Consider the following 24,190-nt stretch of genomic DNA (forward strand, 5'->3'; position numbering starts at 1 on the left):
TATAACTGATATTTCCATATTAATACATACTTTAAAATTTGCAACCTAATTGGCAACTTCATGGGTAAACCGTGATGTTTACAAAAAAAAAAAATGTTTAAAACTGTTTATTTTTTTTAAAAGGATCATTTTTTACATTTAAACTTTTGCTCTATCTCTAACGGTTTACAAGATGGGTCCAACGGACCCGAGAAACAATTGACCTATATTGGTCATTTACGAACTCGACCTCACTTTTTACGTTCTTAGTACGCTATAAAAATTTCATCTTGGTATCTCTTTTCGTTTTTAAGTTACCGTGTTGACAGACAGACGGACAGACAACCGGAAATTTACAAATTACGATTCTATGAACACCGATACCCATTTTCTTTGTAGCATCAATATTTTTAAGCGTTACAAACCAGGGACTAAATATACTATGCATATTTCATATATACATGGTATAATAATTATCTGTACAATTTTGAAACAATAATTTTTATTTTGTGGCAGTTCTCTCTTCGATAATTTTCGTTATATACCTTGATATTGATACGTGCTCCTATATCTTGGGTGGAAATTGTCTTGGACTCAATTTTTTATCTTTTATCTACCTTTATACAAACAAAGTTTTTGCTTTAAAATTGTCCAGATAAAATTTTTCATCCGGTTTTTAACCAATTGAAAATTTGCAAAAAATAAAAGAAAATTTAAGCCATCAAAAACGCCATATTCTACGCTCATTACTTAGTACATAATAAGGTTGAAATGAGTTTTTTTGTATGAAAACGGTGTCACCACACCACATTTCATCACAATCGCGCTATCCTTTCTAAAGTTATGGAAGAAAAACGATTTCAAAATTCCAACTACAAGAGCCTATAGTGCCAAAACGGAGCAATTTTACTAGGTTAGGTTTTGCCAAATCGATTTACTTTGAGCTAGCTTATGTGATAGAATGTTGTAAAGACATTTCAGGGACATTCTGTATTTTTATTAAAATTATGATTGTTCATTTCCTTGCTAGCTTGGTAGGAAAATTCAGCAAAAAATTTGATGCTGTTCGTTGTTGTTGGTTAGGCTTGCTTGTTGTTGGTTGTTTCCGTTAACAATGTAGTTATTTTATATCAGGAGAATAGAATATGAACACATAATATATATATTACATGCTCTCTTAATACCATACCTTAGTGCACGACTTAGTTTGTCATAGTTCATGTTTGGTTTAGACTTGCGCTCGCCCCACCGTCGCGCAACCTCATCCGGATCAGTTAATTTAAACTCTCCATTGGTTCCCTCCCATGTAATACATGCTGCGTTCGACGAATCACCAAGTAATTCTAATAAGAATTGCCACAATTGGATTTGACCGGAGCCTTGTGCAACCAATCGACTTGATGCTGCATTTAATAGTTGATACGGATCTGAAAACAACCATCTTTAAAAAATACATTCAAATTTTTTTTTATTATTATTAATTCGTAGAAATTAATGACTAATCGTTTAAAATTAGAGGTAAATTATTTTTTTTTTTATTATATAAAAACATTTTGAAATAATTTTTATGTTTGATAAAAAAATAAACTAGAATTTTTTATGTTCTCTACTGTTATGAAAACGTACAGTTTTCTTTAATATTTAATTAATTTATTAATTAGATATTTTTTTTCAAAAAATATTTTGTGTTTTTCGAAGTTGTTTATGAATGATGTATAAAAATAATAAGTATTCTGTAACTTTAGACAAAAATGATTTGTTTTCTAAATGCGAAACTGAGAAATCTGGAAAAATTACCATAAAGATGCAGCGATGATTTGTTTGTGAGATAGAAAGATTTTAATAATTTTTAACCGACTTCAAACAAAAACGGAGGAGGTTATCAATTCAACTGTATTTTATTTTATTTTATAATGTTTGTTACCTCAGAACTTTCGATTGGGTGAACCGATTTTGATGATTCTTTATCTATTTGAAAGCTGGTGCTTCCCGTGTGGTCTCATTTCATTTTAGCCTAGTTCTGACAAGTCTTAATCGGCATCCATGAGAAAACCATACAAGTCTTAAATTTTCATTAAGTATGCACGACCTGAGGACGAATAACTCAATATCACGGCAACCGATTTCGATGATTCTTTTTTTAGTGACAAATTAGTTAGTGTACTTCAAATTCACTAAAAATCACAAAATAAATAAAACTTTTAACAAAAAGAAAACCGACTTCAAAAGAAAAACTTTTCCAAAACAAATTAATATGCACTAAAAAGTAAAAAAACAACGATAATATAATGTAGTTAAAAATTATTGTTATTTTTGGAGTCGGTGTCAGTCAAGCTAATGTAGCAAACTACATTAAAACCGCATCGACTACAAAAATTACAATAATTTTAACTACATTATATTATCGTTATTTTTTACTTTTTAGTGCATATTAATTTGTTTTGGAAAAGTTTTTCTTTTGAAGTCGGTTTTCTTTTTGTTAAAAGTTTTTTTTATTAAGTTTCATTTTTAACATCTCGTGTTTTACTTAGACTAAGAATTTTTTGCACAGTATTTATAGCTGAAGAGCTGAGTGGCTTTTTTAGTACATATTTGAGGCACATTGAAAATATTAAAGTTGATAAATTGCAAATGTGTGGATGGTGAAATCGACAACCTGGCTGGGAGGATGGGGGGCGTTAGTGTCCTATGAAATTTTTAATTTGCAATTTTTCCTTGGCAAAAAATGTTTTTGAAGCACTTTGAAACCTACACCATTTTAAAGTCTATTATTTAATCATACGAAATATCATCGCCTGGCATGATTTGGTGGGGGCTAAAATAGCCTTTTAAAATTCTATGCCCGGATTTAATGATAATGTTTATAATTTGCCTTATATAGTTAAAAAATTTTATTAGTATTATTTAAAAAATATAATGCTTTAATTAGCCTTTTTACTTAGAAGATTAAAAAAAGATCCGCTAGATGGCAACACTAGGGGGGGGTACAAATATATCCTGCCATCTAGAGGATCTTTTTTTAATCTTCAGAGGAAAAAGGCTAATAAAAAATTATTTTACTAATGGCAATTTTTACAAAAAATTTAATTCAGGGAATTACTTAGGGTTGCCACTTCAAAGTTCAGGGAAGTTCAGAGATAAACCAGAAAGTCAGGAGACAGTGAAATTAATACCACTCGACATATCACCGAATCATAATATATGGTACGATATTTTTGATATTATACAAAGGTGCTCCCTACCCAGTATTCTAGAATTAAAAATTTAAAATATCTTTCAAATTGGGGAAAGTTTAAAATGAACCATAAAAGCTATCTAGTATATTTATCGATAAATGGCTTCCGCGTGCTCAAATTTATCGTTCAACAAAGACTTGTGGTGTTGTATATAAGCTAATTTATGTTTTCGAAGCAAAAGTATTAGTTTTACTGCTTATGATCAGTAAGGCTTTCAACATAAAATATCTTTTTTTTTTGTTAGTTTTTGCCGGCCGGTTGTTTTACTTTTGGCTTCTGTTGACTTTTAATAATATTATAACACATTTTGAAAGGCGTATAATAAATTTTAGGGTAATTTTTTACGACGATAATCAAATATGCCGTTACGGGTAAAATGATTCCCTTTATATAAGTTAAAATGATCCCTATTTTGTGTGTAAAATTATAATAGGTAAAATGATCCCCCATCATGTGGCAGGTCTTGAATGTGTGATTTAAACGATTTTACCAGTGATTTTTCCTTTCATAGGTATACTAATCGTTAATGCAATGTAAAAGAACAATTAAGATATTTTATGTAAAATTTTTTTGGTAAAAAATGCAATGGAATTATTTTACCCACTATTCTTATAAGGTCGATCAAAACGACCCCTTTTGAGAAATAATGAATAGTTCTAAAAATTTGAACAAATCAAAATAAATTGGCATGCCAATATTACAGCACCTGAATAAAGAAACCAAAAATATTTCCACGTTATATCTACCTGTACATAATTCGAATAACTTGGCTATAAATTAGGTACATTTTTGCTTAGGGGGATCATATGACGATACTTAAAATAAAAGCTGTTTAGAACTGTCGAATTTACGGGAGTCGGGAGAAACTACCTATATACGATTTCTTGAGTCTTTCGAACAAATTTGTAAAGGTGGCAACGCTGTATAACTTAGATTTATATTTTCAACGGACTTTTTCTAGCATCCGTCTCATTACAGAAAAAACGCCAACTCTAGACTCTTATATGTTGCAAATTTTTTAGAACACGCCTTGCGATAATTGCTATTGGTAAATAATTTAGGTGGATATCATATAAATTTATATATTTAATCGGTGGTTTTAAATTAACCACAATTATAAACATACAACGAAATAATAATAAATTTCGCAATTTAATATCTTTCTTATAATATATTACCTGAAACATGATTTGGACAAAAACCACCAAAAAAAAGTCAAAATGATGATATCATTTGAATCACTTTATGATTTGATATTATTTTATCCAATCATTAATAGAGTAATCGCGACCATATTTTTTTTTAATAAAAATTTTAAGGCTTTAACTTTAGACGGGCCAACCTTTTTTTGTAAATTTTATTTAAACATAACTATGTATTTAAAGTGATTTATAAGCTATTTTTATTAAAGATTTGTGAAGGTCAATAATATTTAAAACCAGGTAGACCTATGCCCTATGGTAAATTGATAATTGGGCAATTTATACACTACACGGAGAATAATGTCATGGTTATAAGTCTATTTATTATAGAATTTACCAGTGATACTTACTAGAATTATAATGTCGTTTTTGTTTGCCTTTTTGAATTTTTCTCTTTTAATCATTATTTAGAGACGTAAAGCGGCATCTTTCATCTCGCTGTGCTAAGCGAAGCTGCCGTTTTCCACCCGGAGGGAAGAATATTCGTTTCCTTTAAGGCTTGTATAAACTTTTAGTTAAAAGCTCTCGGTCTCGGTCTCAAATATGTGTTAGGGAATAAATTTATTCAATTAAGTACCTATAATTCATAAATAAGATAATTTTAATTTATATATCGTCTTTTAAACGAGACTCTGATTGAGTCTATATATTTACTCGTTCAGCTCTCGAATGTAATAGTCTCGAGTTGTTCACTGATATTTTCAGTTGGTCACTGAAATAGTTCTCCTCTTGTATTTAAGATGAAATAGACAAAAAAATTCTAATGAAAGATCTATCAATAAAAGATGAAACATTAAAATCGGTTTAAAACAAGTGAAAATATCTTGTAGGGTAAAAGAGGGTAATCCCGGTCATATGTTAAAATATCGGTCGCCAATCGAACATAAAAATAAAGAATAATTCGCCTTTAAATAGCAGTGTACAAAGCACATGGAACGATCTCCGTTCAAGTCTGAGTATGGTACACTCTGTGTCACAAAATTTGCACAAAACAAGTATACAAAAGGTGCCATACTTTTTTCTCTAAAATATATTTGGTGATATACATGTGATATATACATGTCCCAACAAATTTTTGATAAACCTTAGAAATCTTAGAATTTTTATTAATAAAAATAGATAATCAACTTGTGCAAATTTTGTGACGCAGAGATACATTTGGATGAGAAATTTACATTAATTGTTTTGGTAGATACCAAATTATTATAATATTTTGATATCCGATTATAATAACAGTAATGGGGTAGAGTGAGCTTTTCATGGTGTTTGAAAACCTAGATCAAGTTTAATGTCTGCGTAAGAAGTGCGCCAGGCATCCTGTATACTAAAATGGCACACTCTTTATATCTAAGCAATGTCTCAACGGTGTAATTAGTAAAATTTTTAAGTGTGGGGCTGTGCTTTAACAATTTTTGGGCATCATAAAATTACACTGGTCAACAAAATTTGATGTTTTTTTTGTCACATTGATGCGACAAACATTTCTTATAGTTTTTGAGGGTGCGAAATTCGAATTCGAATTCAGAATTTCTCTAATACATAAGGTTTTCGAAATATTTTTAGCTAAAATAGGGAAAAATTCGTTTTTTGGTTATATTTGAAATTCCGTAACGCCACTATGTAATTATTTTTTCATATGAAAAATTGGAAGATTTCCATTTCCTTCCCTCTTACTTTAAAATAATTTTTGAATTATTCCGATATCCTTTTTGCTCTTCGAGAAATCATATCACATTTATTATAGTTAAAATACCTATACATTGTATTACTACTAATATAAATATTTATATTTAATTAATTAATTCTATACTTATATATTTATATTACCTATTCTATCTCTTGGAAAAAGATTTTGGAAAAATTCAAAATGGTTTTTGAGGGGGAATTAATGGTATTTTCTGATGGCGTAAATGTTTTTGTGAGGAAAAAATATTCACCGGTGAAATATGACCTCGAATTAAGAAAAAAACAAGTTTTTTTCATGGTAAGGAACGAATTTCTCGATAACGTGACGTGCTGAAGCAATTTTGCGCTCAGATTCATATTCAGCACGTCAAAAACTTTTCAAAAAGTAAAGTCATGCTTCTGTGACAAAATTTGTGTTGACCAGTGTTATATAAGATATATAATTAATAACCATTATAAACCATCGTTGATGCTGCATGCAATTTTGATGCAGCATGTGCTATCATGTTCCGTTGTTGTTGATGCTGTTGTTGTTGTTGATGATGTTGATGATGTTGATGATGATGGTGATGATGTTGATGAACATGTGCAGCAAAACGTCGTGCAGCCAGAATTTCATCTGGCGTGCACCCTGGTAACCGCCACATATCACTTTATCACAATAAGCAACAACTGTACATTTAATTTGATATAGAACATTATTATTTTAATTGTTTTAGCAGAAAGTTCGAACTAATAATTCCTTTGTTTTTTAAAGTTTCTTTCGAATTTTTTTTATTTGTATGTTTTAAAAGGATAATTTTGCGACCTTTAAATGCTTCCTCTTTTTTCCCATACAAAAGTATAAACTTGATTTAATTTCTAACTAAAATACAAAATAATCTATAATTTTTAGAGCAGACGCCAGATAGAGTTGAGTGTGCAAAAATCGAGGACCGAATTTTGACAAATGATTTTTATTCAGAATCCGTATTGGTCCAATTTTAGTATATCCCTTCCCCACAAACAGTCCACAGTTCCACAGAAACAGTCAAAGCTTAATGTTTTGAACTAAATAAAGCTACCATGAATTTTTTCGGGTAATTTTACGTCAAAAAGACTTCTTGTAATTTTTTTCTACCGGTTTTTGTGAGGTCACCGGTTTTGAATTATTTATAGTTTAATGTTAAGAAAAACTCCAGAAAAGTTATTCTGAAGCAAATAAATTAAATTTTTGAGCTTTTCAAAATCTTAAAATCATCTTTGAACATCTTTTATAAAGTTTTGAAGAGGAATTATAAATTGTTTGATTTTAAAGCCTCAATTTTTAATTGCTACAAATGTATTGGGTACTTGTGGTGACATTATCCATGCTTTTGTTTTATGGTAGTACGAGCGCAAAGGCAAGTTTAGATTTGTGGTTGAAATTATTTGTACCCATTATTTTCAACTTTAACGATGAATTTTTTCTTATAACTTCATGAATGTAGACCAAAAATAAGAATAAAATTTTTTGATATCAGCTTTGGTTTTCGAAATACCGAAAGCTAAATAATTAAACAAAATTTTCAATTTTCGATGTTTTGAAAATTAGGTAGGTATTATACCTACCTACACCAGATATCGACAAATTTTATTCTAATTTTTCGTAGGTACTCATACATCCTTAATTAGTCAGGCACAACGGTTTTTTTTTTGCACTTTCAATAATTTCTTAAGGTTTTAACTTTAATTAAATTTTTTTTTAACTTTACACCGACGTCTTTTAGGGAAATCTATGAAAACATATCATTGATCTATACCATTTCTACAGAATTTTCAGAATTGATTTAGACCTAGCCCAACTTCATATAAAAAAACAAGCCCTTTATCCAAATTTTCCTTGTCGTTCGTACATCCTTTTAATCATTTTTCTCTCATACAGTGCGATAAACGCATGGTAGGAAAATTAAAATTATCTTGTAGAGATTCCGTACATATTTACAACCCACCGTAAAATTTAAAAAAAATAATTTAAAATCAAAGTCCAAAACATTAAATAGCTCAGAATTCGCTAATTGTAGGTAGGTGCTAATTATATAATTCGGCACTAATAAATTGGTTTTAATTTGTTTTAAAAAACGTAATTTGGTCTAAACAACCCCAAATGTTTAAAATACTTTTACTTCACCGAATTTAAAAAATAAAAAAAATAAAATAAAGTCAAACTTTTTTAGCACAAAAAAAATTTGGAACAAATTAGATTAAAACACTCACGAAAAACTAAATTTTGTTGCGTAAAGATAACACAAATTAAATTTCCACTCAAGAGCTTTTGTTATTTCTCTTATAACGATACTTAAAACTGAACTGCGTGGAAAAAGTTTTAGAATTATACAACAATTGTAGTATATACGAAGAAAATGTGATTTGGTGGAGGGTGGAGCATAACATTTCCCTTTGTATGTATGCGTTAGAATATATGTGTGAACAGGTGTCATGTTTTGTACAAGGAAGGAAGGAAGATGCTATATGACTATATATGTCGACACTCTGTATGTGCGCATCCCGTACAATATCCTTCCGTTAGATTTCTTGGTACATATTCCGCATAACAATTTTCACAACTCCAACAGTTCTGTGTATGTGTGTGTGCTTAATTTTCATTGGTTCGAATTTTCACATACCTATATGTAGAAGTTTAAACGAAAGGAAATTATCATTAAATAATTAATAGAAATATAGATTTTGGGTTTCGCTAGGATCCATTCTTAGTCCAATAAAATTTTATACATAGTTAAAAAATATTGAACTCTATTTAGGGGTAGAAGAAGAACATTAAAAACTACCCAAAAAATCACTTTTTTGAAAATATCTCGAAAACTTACGAAGATATGGAAAAAAGTTTTAAATAAAAAATTTAGATATCAAAATTTTCTATAAAATCATTTATGATTTTGGCGTATTTGCAACCGCGATATTTGCAATAAACAAATATTTTTCAGATATCTTTCATAAGATTTGTCACCGAATTGTTCATTTTCATAGAACTGAAAAACGAAATTTTGGGTAGTTTTTCCAATTTTCCGGAGGGAAATCTTTTCATATTTTATGCGGCTGAGCTATAAATAAGATTTTAAATCTGAACTTTAATCACAGCCTACTACAAATTGACAAATAGGGCCAATAATAACATTTTGCCTAGCGTCAGAGATGGTTAGAGGTATCTAACGCTTGGCTAAATATTTAAAATCGGTTCTATTTGTCAATTTGTAGTAGACTGAGTTTAAAATTTTGATTGCGGTTAAGATATCTTAAAAAATGTATTCCATCGGCCTGTATGACATGATGTACAATTTTCAATCGATATTCCTATTACTAACAAAAATATTGTATGAAAGTGTCTTCATCTTATTAGAGAAGGTCTTAACAGATTAGGAGATAATCTGAAAAACCAACAATTAAAAGCATGGACCAGCTACGAGGGAGGGCGAATCGCCAAAAGCCTGTTGGGCGAAGGAAACTCGCTTGGTAACAGAGCCGAGGAGATCTTGAAACTAAACAGAGCTGATATTAGAGTCATCGTAGAGTTACTCACAGGGCATGATTAACCTGAACAAGTTCCAACATCAGATTGGAAAAAGAAAATCTCCCGCGTGTGACAGATGCGGAGAAAATTCAGAAGAAACATCGATCCAAGGAAATGGTTTGGTCCGGCCATAGTTGAACCAGAAGAAATTAGGAAACTCAGCGCTAGGCAAATCCTGGGTTTCAGTACATTAGTTGGTTATAATAGCCATTGAAAAGAGTAGCGGGGATAGAGTACAACGGTCTATTTGGCTATTTGCTCTGAACCATTGCAATTGCCTCGAGGCGTGATGCTCGAGCATGGCCCGCTAACCTCCATACCATACCATACCATACGTCTTCGTCTTAAATTTGACACACTGTATAAATGAACAATATTTAAAAAAATGGATCTCTAAAAAATGGATCACGTTTTAGCAGGAGGCATAAAGAAGGCAGTTTATAGTTTCTTTCAAAATTTTTAGCAATACTTGGTCGAAATAGTAAATTTTGAAAATTGGGTAAGAAAATATTTAAATATTGCTTGATTTGAGCTGCTTTATTTTCTTGTACGTACACGGTGATTTCCACAACGATCCAAATACGATTCAATTATTTTATGGGGATGAAATTGATAATTGAAAAATTCACCCCTTTAAAATAATCAGATCAGAATTATAAAATTTTTTTTGACATGATGACGATGACATAAGAATTCCAAATGAAAAGCTCCAGAAGATGAAAATAATGATTTATTTAGTTATGTGAAGAGTATGTTTATATGTATATAATGTTCAGAGATTTTTATAATCAAGAAAACAATATCTAGAAAACCTGCTGTGTTGTATAATCAGATCTGTAGGTATTCTAGGAGCTGTAGGACCTAGACAATATATAAAATGGATTAATGAATATATACATGTGTATTTAGTTTTATATACATATATTTGTGCTATACGTAGGATATACGGAATGTATCTGTTCTCAAATGAGTTATGTAATTAATAATTTCATCAAACACTAAGTAGGTATTCTTTATAAATGAAAGTTAAGGATGATATTCATGCGTCAACGTTCCACGATATAAATAGGCAAATAAAATAAAAATCGAGGTGTTGTAAAATTTCCACTTTCGGAAATTCCGTGATTTTTTAAATCGGACCCTTTACAAAAACTAACCTATATAAAGTAAAATTTTGAAAATAACATCGTGTTATTAAAAATTTCTCGACATACTCGAGAATTCCTTTTCGAGAATTCTCGTGCCTCGAGAAATAAAAAAGGTTGAGAAACCAGAAACTCTATGCACTTACGAAAATGCATCCTGGCGATGCCAAAAAAATGTTCATGGATTGTATTGAACCAAAATAGGTCACAAATTTTAGAGTAAAATAAAAAAAAAAATTTATAACTTGAATCGAATACAAAAATCCGCATCTGGATCAATCTTCCCGAATCACGAAAAAACTCACATAGCGTTTATAGCGAAGTATCGATTCGTCTATGATTACATACATATGTGACATATGTGATAAAATCTGAAATCAGTTACTTCTTGCAAATTCTAATGTTATTGGAAAGCTGTTTCGAGACTCGTTAAATGTATTATTAATCCATAAGTCAAATTTTGGACAACTCTTAGGCTAAATCTTTTTAATTTTAATGACTATATAATCATTTCTTGATTGATACACTGTGTAATAATTTCACCTCTATGACGTTGTACATTTATTCAACGATGAACCATGCGACCCCTTATTGCAATCGTTACAAGTAAGCCTTAATCCTCATCTAAATTCTGTCATACATCCAACCATAACAAACAGCATAGATATAGTTCAGTACAAAACCATTTATATGTATATCAAACTATAAAGCACTGTAGAGCTTATTATTCGTCATTTATTCCCTTGAACTTTATAATATTAAGTATCATTTATATGTTAAATAATAATATATTATTACTTATACATTGATGTCCATACAAAACTTAGATAGATGTATAAATATTAATATGATTTAGCTTTAAGGTATTGTTATCGGGATGCAGAGCTCGATCTAGCTGTTTAGCTGCTTCGGGCAAAAATAATAATAGCAACCTTTCACACTCATACCATACACCGGGAGGCTTTTTGGATAAAACTTTTCAGTCCGTATCTGCCTAAACTGTACGGTTTGCGGAAAAATGTTTCGAACAAAAACATATGTTACTTTTTTAATTAATAACAACATTTCTAAAAATGTTCATCTATCGATTATCAGTTATGTAGCAGAGTGATCTTTAAAACCTAGGTCACGTATAATGTCTGCGTAAGATGTATGCCTATCCACCCAACATTTTTCGTTTGAAGCATTTTTATCGATAAAAGTTATTTTTCGAGTTTCAATCATAGGTCAACTTAAAATAGATGCTCTGTATACAGTGTAAATGCATTATATGTACAGTTTCGCTTAAATACATAGATTCCAATAGTGTTTTATTTTTTTTAATTAAATTAAAACTAAATTTTCCATGCAATCGCAGTTTTCGGAATAGCCCTGGTATTATTGAGTCCCAATTATCGAAATTACTGTATATCACATTTAAAGGATTTCCCGCCCACAATTTTGTCGTACCTTTTAGTAAAAACTGGGAAAAAATTAAACAAATGCTATTTTTTTTACTCGATTTATAATTTCGGACATTTTGTTTTTGTTTTTTTTTTTGAAATTTATATATTCTGCAACTATAGTTTTTATCTGTCCACAATCTTATTTGTCCCTGGTCCGCTGGCTGATGCCACCTTTAGAAACGTGATCTGCTACTAAGTCACTGTCAGCTATTTAAGTTTTGTAAAAACATCTTTGATTATGTATTATGAAACATAATGTTTAGATGAATATATGATAATTTTTTGATAAATCTCATACCCACTTTGAATAGGTTTCATCATTAAGCGATAAAGATTTTAAGGCATAACAAATTTTGCGAAACGGAATATCTACTTCTATTTTCTGTATTTGAGTTCCATATCTTTATGATATAATCGTTTGATGCAGAAAATTGATTGCTTTATAATTTCACCGATTTTTTTTTTTACTGACAATCTTATAGGTGAATTATGCCGCTTTTTTAGCACGTTGTATGTGCCAATTTGAAGGTCGAGTAGGTACCTACTTTGATTTAAGGTATTAAAAGTGAAATTTTACAAAATTTGAAAAACTCCCAACAAATGCGATTTATTCCTTGTAAACTGATTTTTGGAAACTTAGCTATAAAATGTTCTCAATCAAGTCGGTTCGACCGTTTAGGGGCTACGATACTACTGAGAAACACACAGACGCACACATAAACACTTTAAACCTATAACATTCCTTCTTAAATCAATATCTAAGTGATGGTCAAGGACATCAGATGAGATGAAAAGAATGCTTAGAGAGCTATCCTTTTTTGGGACAAATTTTTCGAATTATTTTGTAACTGAAATTGAAATATTTGAGTTGAGTTTGTTATTATGAATTATTGTTTTGAATTACCTGATTATTTTACCATTTTACTTTTCAAAATGAATTGAGTAATTATTTATATGTTAAAATTATACGTTATGCCTTTTCCAAAGTGAATCATTTTGAAGATCATCGCCAATTTTCTAGTTTTTTCGAGGCATGTTAAAAATTGATTGTTTACTGAAATTTGGCTTAGTTTTTACACTTATATAAGCTAATATTATATTATAGCGATATCAGGCAGTAGTTTCAATGCTTGGGTGTATATTTAATAAAATCAAATCCAAGAACGCATACACAACACAACACATAAAGTCACAATCAAATTACACCGGACTGGCCGGCAAACTCAGCAGAAACCGAAACTAGCCGAAACCGAACCTTCGGTCGGACACTAATCAAAACCAAGACCTAACTGCGCAAGCTTGAGACCTACCTCTACAAGACCAAGACTTATTTGCACAATACCAAGACTCATAAAAAGGCTTTTACCAAACTTATCTTCATCATTGTTCTCATTATTTTATATAAATAATATAATGTACCTACAGATAATTATTAAATTTTGTAATGATTTTTTAAAAGTGAGACTCTGAATAAAACTCTGACCAAGATAATCCAGGTCTAAGTTGGAGCAGCTGCACACTTTTGTCCCCTCCGTATACTCAGGAAAAGCGATGAAATGATTGTCACTATATAAAAAATTAAATAAACCTATGTAGGTAGATGCTAGATGCTCTTCAACATGAAGAAATAAAATTTAAATTTTCAATATATAACCAAGGATAATAATATATTACAAAAGTATATTATATATATATTACAGTTCCAGAGAATATATATATATACCTCTATATTTTGACAAAGTGAATGTAAAGCCAGGTTGAGCTCGTTTATTTAAACAATCATATATCAGGGATGAAAGCTTTGTGGTGTCAAGTGTACGACAAGCTGGATTCACTTTATATACATATACAGGAATGAGTCATAAGTCCCTTAATATAAGTTAGCAGTCCAAACTTTCTCATTCTCAGGATTTAACTAAATTGATCAATATATGGTTGAAACTAACAGTTGACTCACACAAATAAAAGAATTAAATTGTTCCTTTCGTAGAAAATTCGGCCTGAGCTTTCAAGGTAAAACCTAATATCTAACATGTGAGAACACACTTGAGCAATTTTGGTTTGTAAATTCGAAAATTGTAGAGAAGAGATAAAAAATGGAATAAGTTTATATTCAAGCAGCGCATGAACAAAGCAAGTAGACGACTAAGCATTCAAAGACAATACAAATTTTCTGTTCTACACAGAAAAAAAGTGCATGGAAAACTTCTTGGAAACCTACCTGGTCAGCTACTCACTAAGACGCCACTGTTTTTTTTTACAAACAGTGATTATGCCATTATTTTTCTAGCACTCATGGATGGCGTTATGCAGAGAACGGAGATTGGATTTGCTCGGATAGTCTTGGTGCTCATACGATCCGCTCCTCCGAAGTAAATGCGTGGAATAAGTGTAGAACTTGGTAACTTCGAAAAAGATAATCTTGATTTAAGAACAAGAACAGGGACACTACTGATAAAAGAGGATAATAATTTACACCTGAAGGAGATGCATTCTCTTATTAGAGGCCTATACCAAATAGTATAAGATAAGGCTTCCATTACTGGCAATGTTAAAAAAGATTATACCAGTTTTAACGCCTACTGTGGTTGGCTCCATTCATAAACGCAGTTCATCTCCATAATTTTGAATAAAAAAATATTATTAGCAAAGCGTAGTTTCGATCTAAAGACTTCTCGGCTATGAGCCCAGCACGCTTCCACTGCGCCCTATCTGCATAATAATATCGTAATAACATGTACCGATTCTGTTGTAAATACAGTAGTTTTTACAATACGCAAACACTGATGGCATTCGTGCCTGTATATACGCGACCTTCTCTTCTATCTTATTTCTTTGGCCTAAGACAGACTACTAACGATTAATTGGATAAGATATTGAACCGGAATTAGAGAACTATAACGAGTTGGGTAGCAGGTACTATGATAAGGTTGATTTGCAAGAGCGTGAAATACTCCAATGATTCTATTCCTCATGAGGTTGAAAACTGCAATTGCTAGGACTGTAAGGAGGCTAATAACACGTCCTTTGTAATTTAAAAATAAAGAATAAATGAATCAAAGCAATAGTTCGACATTCAATATTTGATTTCGGCGACATGCAATTCATTCAACAAAATTTTTATGAATTCTCAAAGAAGATATCTTTAATAACACTGTGAAATTTGAAGTTAAGTATAAAAATAAAAGGTCAGGAAAAAAAAGTTAAGAGTACGCTACTCTCAAAAACAGGGAAGATAATCTAAGTCACTTCTAGCACATACTGTATATCAGGACATATACGTATCCTGTTATATTACACAGGCGAACTGCACCGCATGACGCCCATCTGAAAGTCAAATGGTATATCACAATGATTTCTCATCGTATACATACCGCATTCAAATACCGTATTCGTATATACATGGATATTAGCGTGTGTCGGTTGGTCGTGTTCCTGAATAAATAGACACGTTCCGGGGCTTCATCATGTGCCCCCGTCATGCTGTTAGTTCTAACCCCCCAAGTAAATAGAATTTATGATAAAATGATTTAATTGTTTAATTAAAATATTTAAATGATAATTGAGCTTATATATTTTAAATGCTTAATATTGCAAGTGTCAAATCTTTTAGTTTAGTGCATAATTAATTAGTTTATTTATTAGAAAATTTAGGAAAGGAATCTTCAACTAAATAATAAAGATTTTCTATAAAATAATTGTATTATAGTTCATGGGCCCTGACTGGTTTATGAGTATTTCTACAAACCAATGAATTTTCGACGACTGAGCAAAAATATCATAAAAAAAACAAACTAATTTATTTGTATAACATATAAATTGATCCTATTTTGCTAATTTGCCACTAAAAATAATTTAGAAATATTCAATTATTTTGCTTGGGAGACATATTATTATCCTATTTTCCCAAAAATTGATTAAAATATCAGGATACTGTTGTAAAGGTAAATACAGTAGTCTCCTTCGGTCTCCTATATTCCGAGATAGCGACTATGTCATTTAGCTAGTGCAACAAATAAAAACGACCCCAAAATCTGACATGTAGGTTACCTAGGAAATTAAAACTTTTTTAATCGAATCAGCTTGACATGAATTTTGAGAAAATGCAAAAATATTTTACAATTTGTCAATTTGTAATTTTTGTTCAAAATTTATGTTTTTTTATTAAAAAAAAAGAGTTGTGAGTTATCAGAAGTTAAACATAGTAGAGATAACTCCAAGTAAATACAAGAAAATTTTATGTTATGTAATATAAAATATCCTGATCAAACAAATTTTGGGTAATGTATGCACATAGTTGACTAATAAATCAATTGACGTGATTTTTCGAGTTTAAATCTGGTCTAATATGAAGAAAATCTTTCTAATTTTTTACCGAATATTAGCGGAAAAACACGATAAAATATTGTTTTTAAATGTTATCTCATGAAATGATATGAACTGGAAAAATAACGGAAATACAAGATTTGAGCTATAAGAATGAACTTATACGAAATGTTATGTGTATACATTTGACCTCGAATATAACATATAACATTATAGAATTGCTAGAAAGCTTTACCTATAGGTAACACCTACTTAAAATTCAGTTGAAGCTTTTCTTTAGAAGTTTCTAGGTAGGTATATACGTATACCGTTTTTATTTATTATTTTATATATGGTAGAAAGTCTTTTATTACATTTTTACGTTCTTCAAACTTTCTCTAGTAACTGACTTCTAAACGATATAGCTGGGATCTGTTATTAAAAACATTATACCGTAAGCCCATAACGAAGAACAATTTCTATTATTCTTTTTGTCTTGATATAAGGATTCATAAACGTAAGTTTAGTACTTAAGAAAAGTGTTTCGGCTTGCCTTTTTTAATTTGCACGATTGTCCCTTTTTTACCTGCCGAACATGGTAAAAGAAAGTCATAGACAACATTCAAAGGTTTATTTTTCAATCTTTTCAACAGTTGCAAACTTCCTGCCTTTTGTTTCAACGTATTGTTGGGTCAATATCTTAATTTTAATATAAACGATAATCAAAACGTCAATACAAAAAAACGTCATACAAAAAATCGTCAAATTACGGAAAACGTCAAAGTACGAAAATAAGAAAACTCGCTTTTCATAACTTGACACTCGAGTCACGTTTTTGCTGTATTTCCAAGCTTACCTTGACGATTTCTTTATGAAGGCAAACCAAAAAAATTCACTTCATTGTGTGCTCACGAGCTGCAATCAACATGGTTGATTACCTTTTTAACACATAATCAATTAATTTACACTATTATGAACATATTTGGTTCAATTATCCTGTAGTACTTGTCACTTCCGGTGACGAAGACGAAGAAGTTAATCTCAGTCGAATGCTTAACTGTTACAGAAGGGATAAACGAATTATTTGCGATTATCTGTTGTTGGTCGCCAAAACTCAAATTTTCTATATATAATGCCGGAATTTAAGGAATTTTTACAAAAAAATGACGTCATATTGGGCCTGCCATCTTGTATTTTAAAAAATTGATAAAGATTCGCAATCAGCACCCTCAAAAATTCATTTCTATCCCTCGATACTTGAAATTATACAAGAAATTTATGTTTCGTGTATAAAAAATACAGTTTTTTAACAGATATAAAAAATGAACCACTGGACCGAATCTGCTTACACTCCTTTCAGATTTAAGTCATGATGTGGCGTATCGATTGATATGGTCAAAAACATAATTCGATCAAGTAGTTTTTTAGGAATCGATATTAAAAATTTACGATCGATTGAAAAAGGACAGCGGGGAATAATAATCCAAAAAAATTGGTAATCTTAATATTTTCGGCTGTTTTTTAGTTGACTTACCCAGATATTCTTACAAAACAAACAAATTTAAAAAAAAGTGTTTCCGTGACGAAGGTAAAATTTTACCATCAATTAAACTCTTTAAAAAAGCTCATCGGACTTTTACGGCTAAAAAAATTTGGTAAACTTTTTTTTTTCTAAAAAAGCATAAAATTTTCTATCGATTCCACCTAAGCTGACCAAAAACCACAATTACGGTGAATCATTAAATTAATTTTTCTAACATTTTTTCGGCTTAATAAATTAAAGCTTACCGAGGGTTTCTTGTTTATCGATTTATAAATCGATAGTTCAAAGTCATACGAACAAGAAACGCGCGGTAAGCTAAGTGTAGGAACTTAGTCACCGAATCACGGACTACTAGGCATTGTTTTATTTCAAAAACTGGTGCCACAATCTGTTTGTTCATGTCTCAAATACTCAAAGTTTCTTAAGGATGTATGAGCATGACAACAATGTTAGATTTAAAGGCTCAAAATTTGTTTGTAGGTAGTCGTTTACTCAAAGAATATGTGGTTAAAATTTCAGCTTAGGTATCCGTGCAAATTTTTAAGAAAAAAGTCATTAAAAATCGATATAAAATACATTGGCTCTTATGGAGGAATCTCAAAAAACGACATATTTTGGAAGTTTTTGATAATTTTCATTTGGAATGAATGAAAACAAATTAAAAAAAAAACTTTTTAATAGAAAATAAACATATTAGCAATGAATTAGAAAAAAAAAACTAAGTGTCACCGTCCATATAAGGGATGTAAGAGCAGGGTAGATTAAGGGTTGAAATTATTTTTATCTTATTTTCAACTTTGATGATGAATTTTGTTATAACTTCATGAATGTAGACGAAAAATAAGAATAAAATTTTTCGATATGTGTCTTGGTTTTCGAAATATCGAAAGCTAAATAATTAAACAAAATTTTCAATTTTCGATATTTAATTTTATTCTTACTTTTCGTCTTATATCGTCAAGTAATAATATAAATTTATCATCAAAATTGAAAATATCTATTTTTAAATTTGTGCCCCCACTACCATGCGCATACATCTTTAGAAACGTTCCTCGTTATGTGAAAAGATTATTAAGCATGCAATTATTTGAGCCTTCCGTTTCAAATTTTCTGGGATGATTCTGTTAGAGCTTGGAAAAATTAGACGAAAATTAAGAGTAAAATTTTTAGATATATGTCTACCATAGTTATTGAAATATTGATGCCTAAAAATTTAGAGAAAATCACTTATAGAATAATAACACACAAATGACAGACAGACAAATGGACTAATTAGGTGATTTTATTAATACCTATACCAAAATTTTGTTCATATTATCAATATTTTTAAGCGTTACAAACTTGGGACTAAACTTAGCATACTAATCTTGGTATAAAAACACAAATTTTAACATCTAAAATCTAAAAATTTAACACCGTAAGGGATATTAAAAAATTTATCTGCTTATAAAGGGCCTTAATGAGAATACATATATACATGACGATGATGTTGTTTTGGTCCTTCCCGAGGAACGTCCTTAAAAAAGACGAAAATTGATAGCATAGTCAAACTGAAATACATTCCAGCAGAATTACTTAAATTATAATAGAAAACAGTTCCTAATATATTTTATTATTGAATTGATTTGTGATGATGCGAATAATAGATTTTTGATCGTTTATTCTCAGTAAATTGTTGTGTTTGTCCATGAAATTCAATGAAAACAAAAAAAATAAAAGGGTGTCTCTTATCAGGAAGGAAATAACGATAATTCAGTACATATCCAGTATATATTATACCTACAGTTTGAAACTGGACTTGACCAAAATAATTGGATTGTAAATAAGGGGTTCCCAATTTATTTATTCCCGAAAAAGAAAGATATTTAAACATCTATATTAAAAAAAAAAGTTTGAGAGTTAGTTATCAGCTTTTTTACCTATTATGTCAGAAATTTGATTCCAAAGTAAAGGGCGTTGGAAACAGTAAAGAATTTACTATTCCGATGATTTGGTTACTTTTATAGAGATTAGATATTTTTGTATGCAATTCTTGCAATTAAATAATTAATCCAGTTAACGGGGATTAAACCTCTAAATTCTTTCTTATAGCACCGATTGACCTGAAAATTTGACAGTAAGTAGATAAAACCTCAAGAAACAAAAGTTATATGGTAATGAGTAGTGCATTTGGCCAGGGGGTGGAAAAATATATGTTGGAAATGACAACGTGAATCGATAGAGTAACAAATTCTAAGCAAAAAGCGACATTTAAGTTTATTTTGAAAAGTCAACACTTTTCGAGTTAGGTATGCAATAGAAATTCGGAGTATTTAACGTCAAATAACTTAAAATTTTACGTTTTTTGAAAAAAGTCAATCATACCCTTTTAAAGTACTATAAAAATCTTGAAAATGAAAAAAGTTTCAAGTCATTTGCAAGGAAATTAACGGAGTTATAATGAAAGAATGTTTCTCGTACCATTTTTTATGTTTTATTATTAATTTACCACGGGAAATAAAATTATTGTTTGCCGTTTTCCAATTTATTTAGGTACTGACAACATGCTCAAAAAGTTCTAACCAACAAAGAAGGTATAATTTTAATAAAGGTTTTATCACACAACTTTCACGAGAATGATTTTGAACGTATTCGGAACGTTTTTAGATAATTTCGACACGTATTGTTTATATGAAAATTAAAATATTTTCAAAACAAATTTGAAATTGGCAAAAATTGAACATTCGAAATAAAAATAACAAATATTTTACAACCCTGTTTAATGTTAATAATATAAATTACAAAATAAACTCACACCAACATTATATAGACCAATTTATTTCTTTTCGACGAAAGAGAACTTAGATAGGTATGCTTGTATCAATGAAACTCATTTCTAATTCCGTTCTCATTTTCTACAAAACCAAAATAAAGTTATCATCGTCTGCTCTTTTATTTTGCTTTTATTTTATTATTACTCGATTTCTTTTTTACTGTTTTACTTAAGTGGTTTTTTTCTGATAATTTCCATTATTTTATACTGAATTTAAACGGATGATTTAAAAAAATTTCACTCTGATATTTCGAAAACGGAATAGAAAATAAAAAAGCTGCATATTTTCAGGGAGAAGAAAATACACTACTTATTTTCATGTTAGGAGATGTCTCGATGGTTAAACAGGGGTCTAGTCTGTTTTTTTAAATTGAACTATAGGTCTTAGCGGATTCGATTTCATTAGCACAAATATAAAGAAACTTTTATTAGAAAAATTTCATTCCTAGACCTAAATTTTCGGCACCAGATTCTCTCGGACCTTACTTAAGGTAATCTATCTTTCGACCTGGAATTAAAAAACGAACAATAAATGACTGGCATTTGATTAAATTTTTATTTTTTTAAGAATCAAGAAATAAGAATAGTTGAGTTTGCGGGACAAATGCCGAGCTGTAATACATTTCTGTGGATGCGATAAAATAAAATGGATTTCGGAACGTTCTCGCAAAATACGGGAGTAGCAACCTTAAGGACAGCCAATGTAGACGTATTTAATATATAGTTCATAAATTTAACGGTATATTATGACAACTATATAGGATATGATTTAGGAAAGGAAAAATAAATTTTATGATTATACAAGTAATTACACGGCATTAAACTGATTTCAATTATTATATTAAGTTAAATATAATTTATTAGAAGGAAATGATAATTCTCTATATTGACCGGAACATGTACCATAATCCCATGGGATATTAAAGGTCATTCCCTATAAATATAGATAAAATGATTATTGTATAATATTCCCATTTATTACTTACGAAAGTATTGTGTAAATACAAGTAGGTATAAGTATATATTTACACTTTTGTTTACATAGAGATTTATTTTTCTTTCCATTAACGGTAGCCAATGTTTTTCTTCACACTGGTTAAAATATGTAAACATTTATTATATTCTTCCTCCTTTTATTATTACAGCGGTCAATGTTTTTTTTTATACATATGGGTTAAAAAATGCATTGATACTAAAACGTTCGTAGTAACTATTCTCGTTAATATCTTTTCGGCTAAAAAATTGTCAGGTTAATTTAACATTTTGAACAGAAAGTTTGTAAGTAAACTTGAAGGATTTAAGGAAAAATCCCGGAAAAAAATTATGTAATAGTGTCTCATTTTTGAACGCAAGGGCTAAAAACTTCAAAACCCAACCAAATCCTCTATAGTCGACAAACTCGACCCATACAACTCGTAATCACAGCAATGCTCTGGCTCTTTTTTCGGATTACCAAACTTGAAATAATATAAGTATATCTTTAAAGTCTAAAAATCGGCATCAGATATCTCTTTGGCTAATTAAGCTTTGGATCAAAATGTCCAATGAACGAGATGATCATACCGTCGAGGTCCCAATAACATTGCGCAGTAAGTGTGTTAGTAAATTGGAAATAATTACAAATTTTTTTGCAATTTTTCAAGGCATATACTTTAGGTCAAAAATCTATAAAACCATCAAAATTTTACTATCGTTAATTTAAATTAAAATTTTAATTAAACGGGCGATTTGTTTCATTAAGGCTTAATCAAGTTTTGTTTGTGTTAAAAGGTTTTTTGTTGGGTCAAGGGTTTTATATTTTAATCCTTTCGAATTATGAACACAGAAATTTGCCTGAAACTTGTTTATTGGTTAAACTATTCCGACTTTCCAGACAAAATATATAGAAAAGTACAAAATGTTATCAGACATTGACACATCTTTGGAAGGGTCGGTGAGAAATATACGACAAAATCTAACCACCTCGAAATTCTTGTTCCTTGACACAACACTAAAGTTTAAAAGTAATAATGCTGAGATATATGAGATGAATGAGTTTTTTTTATTCATTCGAGTCGATGAAGTATTTTGAATAGGTCTTTATACAAGTATTCCAGGCATTTTATCCACTCCCGAAGGGAAATTTTATTGTCTACAGTTGAATTTTAACCATCTACATTATAAAACTCCGAATTTTTAGAATTTCGTATCTTCAGAAATTTTTACCGAAAGCCATTTTCAATTTACAAGTATCTAGACTTATTAGAAATTTTATGTTAACTATAACAAATACTTCCTCAGAATCATATCGAATAATTAAATCGGAAAAAACTGTATAATGGTAACAAATTCAGACAGAACGGGCATATTTATGATTTACGGCTCACAATACAATGAACCGTATGATATTTAAAGATTGCCAAATCAAACAAAAGTGATAAAAATGTCATATAAAATTGTGCTTCCTTTAGAAGCATAGGTAATACCTGCCATAATAATTCTAGTACATTATTGTCGTAAAATTTGCTTTCAGTTTTGGGTTGAGTATAAATATTGTTTCAAGTGTATATCTTAACTACCTCGTACAAAGTTCAGTAGGTGAAAAATAAAACCTTTTAAAATTTCAAATTAACTATTGGAACTTCTTCTGTTATAATAAACAAGCGATTTGGTCCGGCCTCGAACAGGAAATTTTCGCACCCGGTTTACTCTCAAGCAGGTACACGGCCTTCGGTTCGCAAACAGTGACTTTCATTGATACTTTGTATAGATTTAAGCAAAAATTAATTTACTATCTTTTTGAATATTTCTGGTCATTAGGATCTAGGCGCTATAGGTAGCAAGGGACGCCAAAATGCCAAATGCGAAAAACAATTTCGCTTTTTAAGTGTTGACGAATGAAATGCAAGTTAATTTTTTTAAGAAAAAAAATGGCCCCTAAAGACGATCTCGCTTTATCTTGATTTGGGGGTAAGGCCGGTGCTGCATGGAAATATTCTAAATTAAACAATCACAAACTTCCCCAAAATTGTCTTTTTCCTTTTTCTCTGTACAGTCTCGTTTAAGTACGTATAATGAATTTTTCCATACATTCCCAGTAATTGGAGCAAATTCAGAAATCGAAACACTCCCAGTTTTTTATTGAGTCCCGATTATTAAGACTCAATAGTATTTAGATCTGTAAATGTCGATAGAAACTTAAGTACAGAACTCTGTATTTATCTATAAAGGGAAAATTTCCGCTTCACTTTTAGACTTCATTTGTTTCAAATAAAATTGTCACCATGAGACATTTCTAGTTGCAAATTCTA

At 30.2% G+C, this 24,190-nt stretch overlaps 1 protein-coding gene across 1 annotated transcript in view; it reads right to left on the reverse strand.

Annotated features, from left to right (window-relative positions):
• The window catches only part of LOC123296466 (Friend leukemia integration 1 transcription factor-like), a 44,326-nt gene that overhangs the window by 632 nt on the left and 19,504 nt on the right, over positions 1–24,190 (reverse strand). Inside the window, exon 3 of the mRNA XM_044877945.1 lies at positions 1,169–1,406. Coding sequence (XP_044733880.1) covers positions 1,169–1,406 — 238 coding nt within the window. The remainder of the gene's footprint in view (positions 1–1,168; positions 1,407–24,190) is intronic.

The sequence above is a fragment of the Chrysoperla carnea genome, chromosome 3 (genome assembly GCF_905475395.1).
Source record: "Chrysoperla carnea chromosome 3, inChrCarn1.1, whole genome shotgun sequence".
Taxonomy (NCBI): domain Eukaryota; kingdom Metazoa; phylum Arthropoda; class Insecta; order Neuroptera; family Chrysopidae; genus Chrysoperla; species Chrysoperla carnea.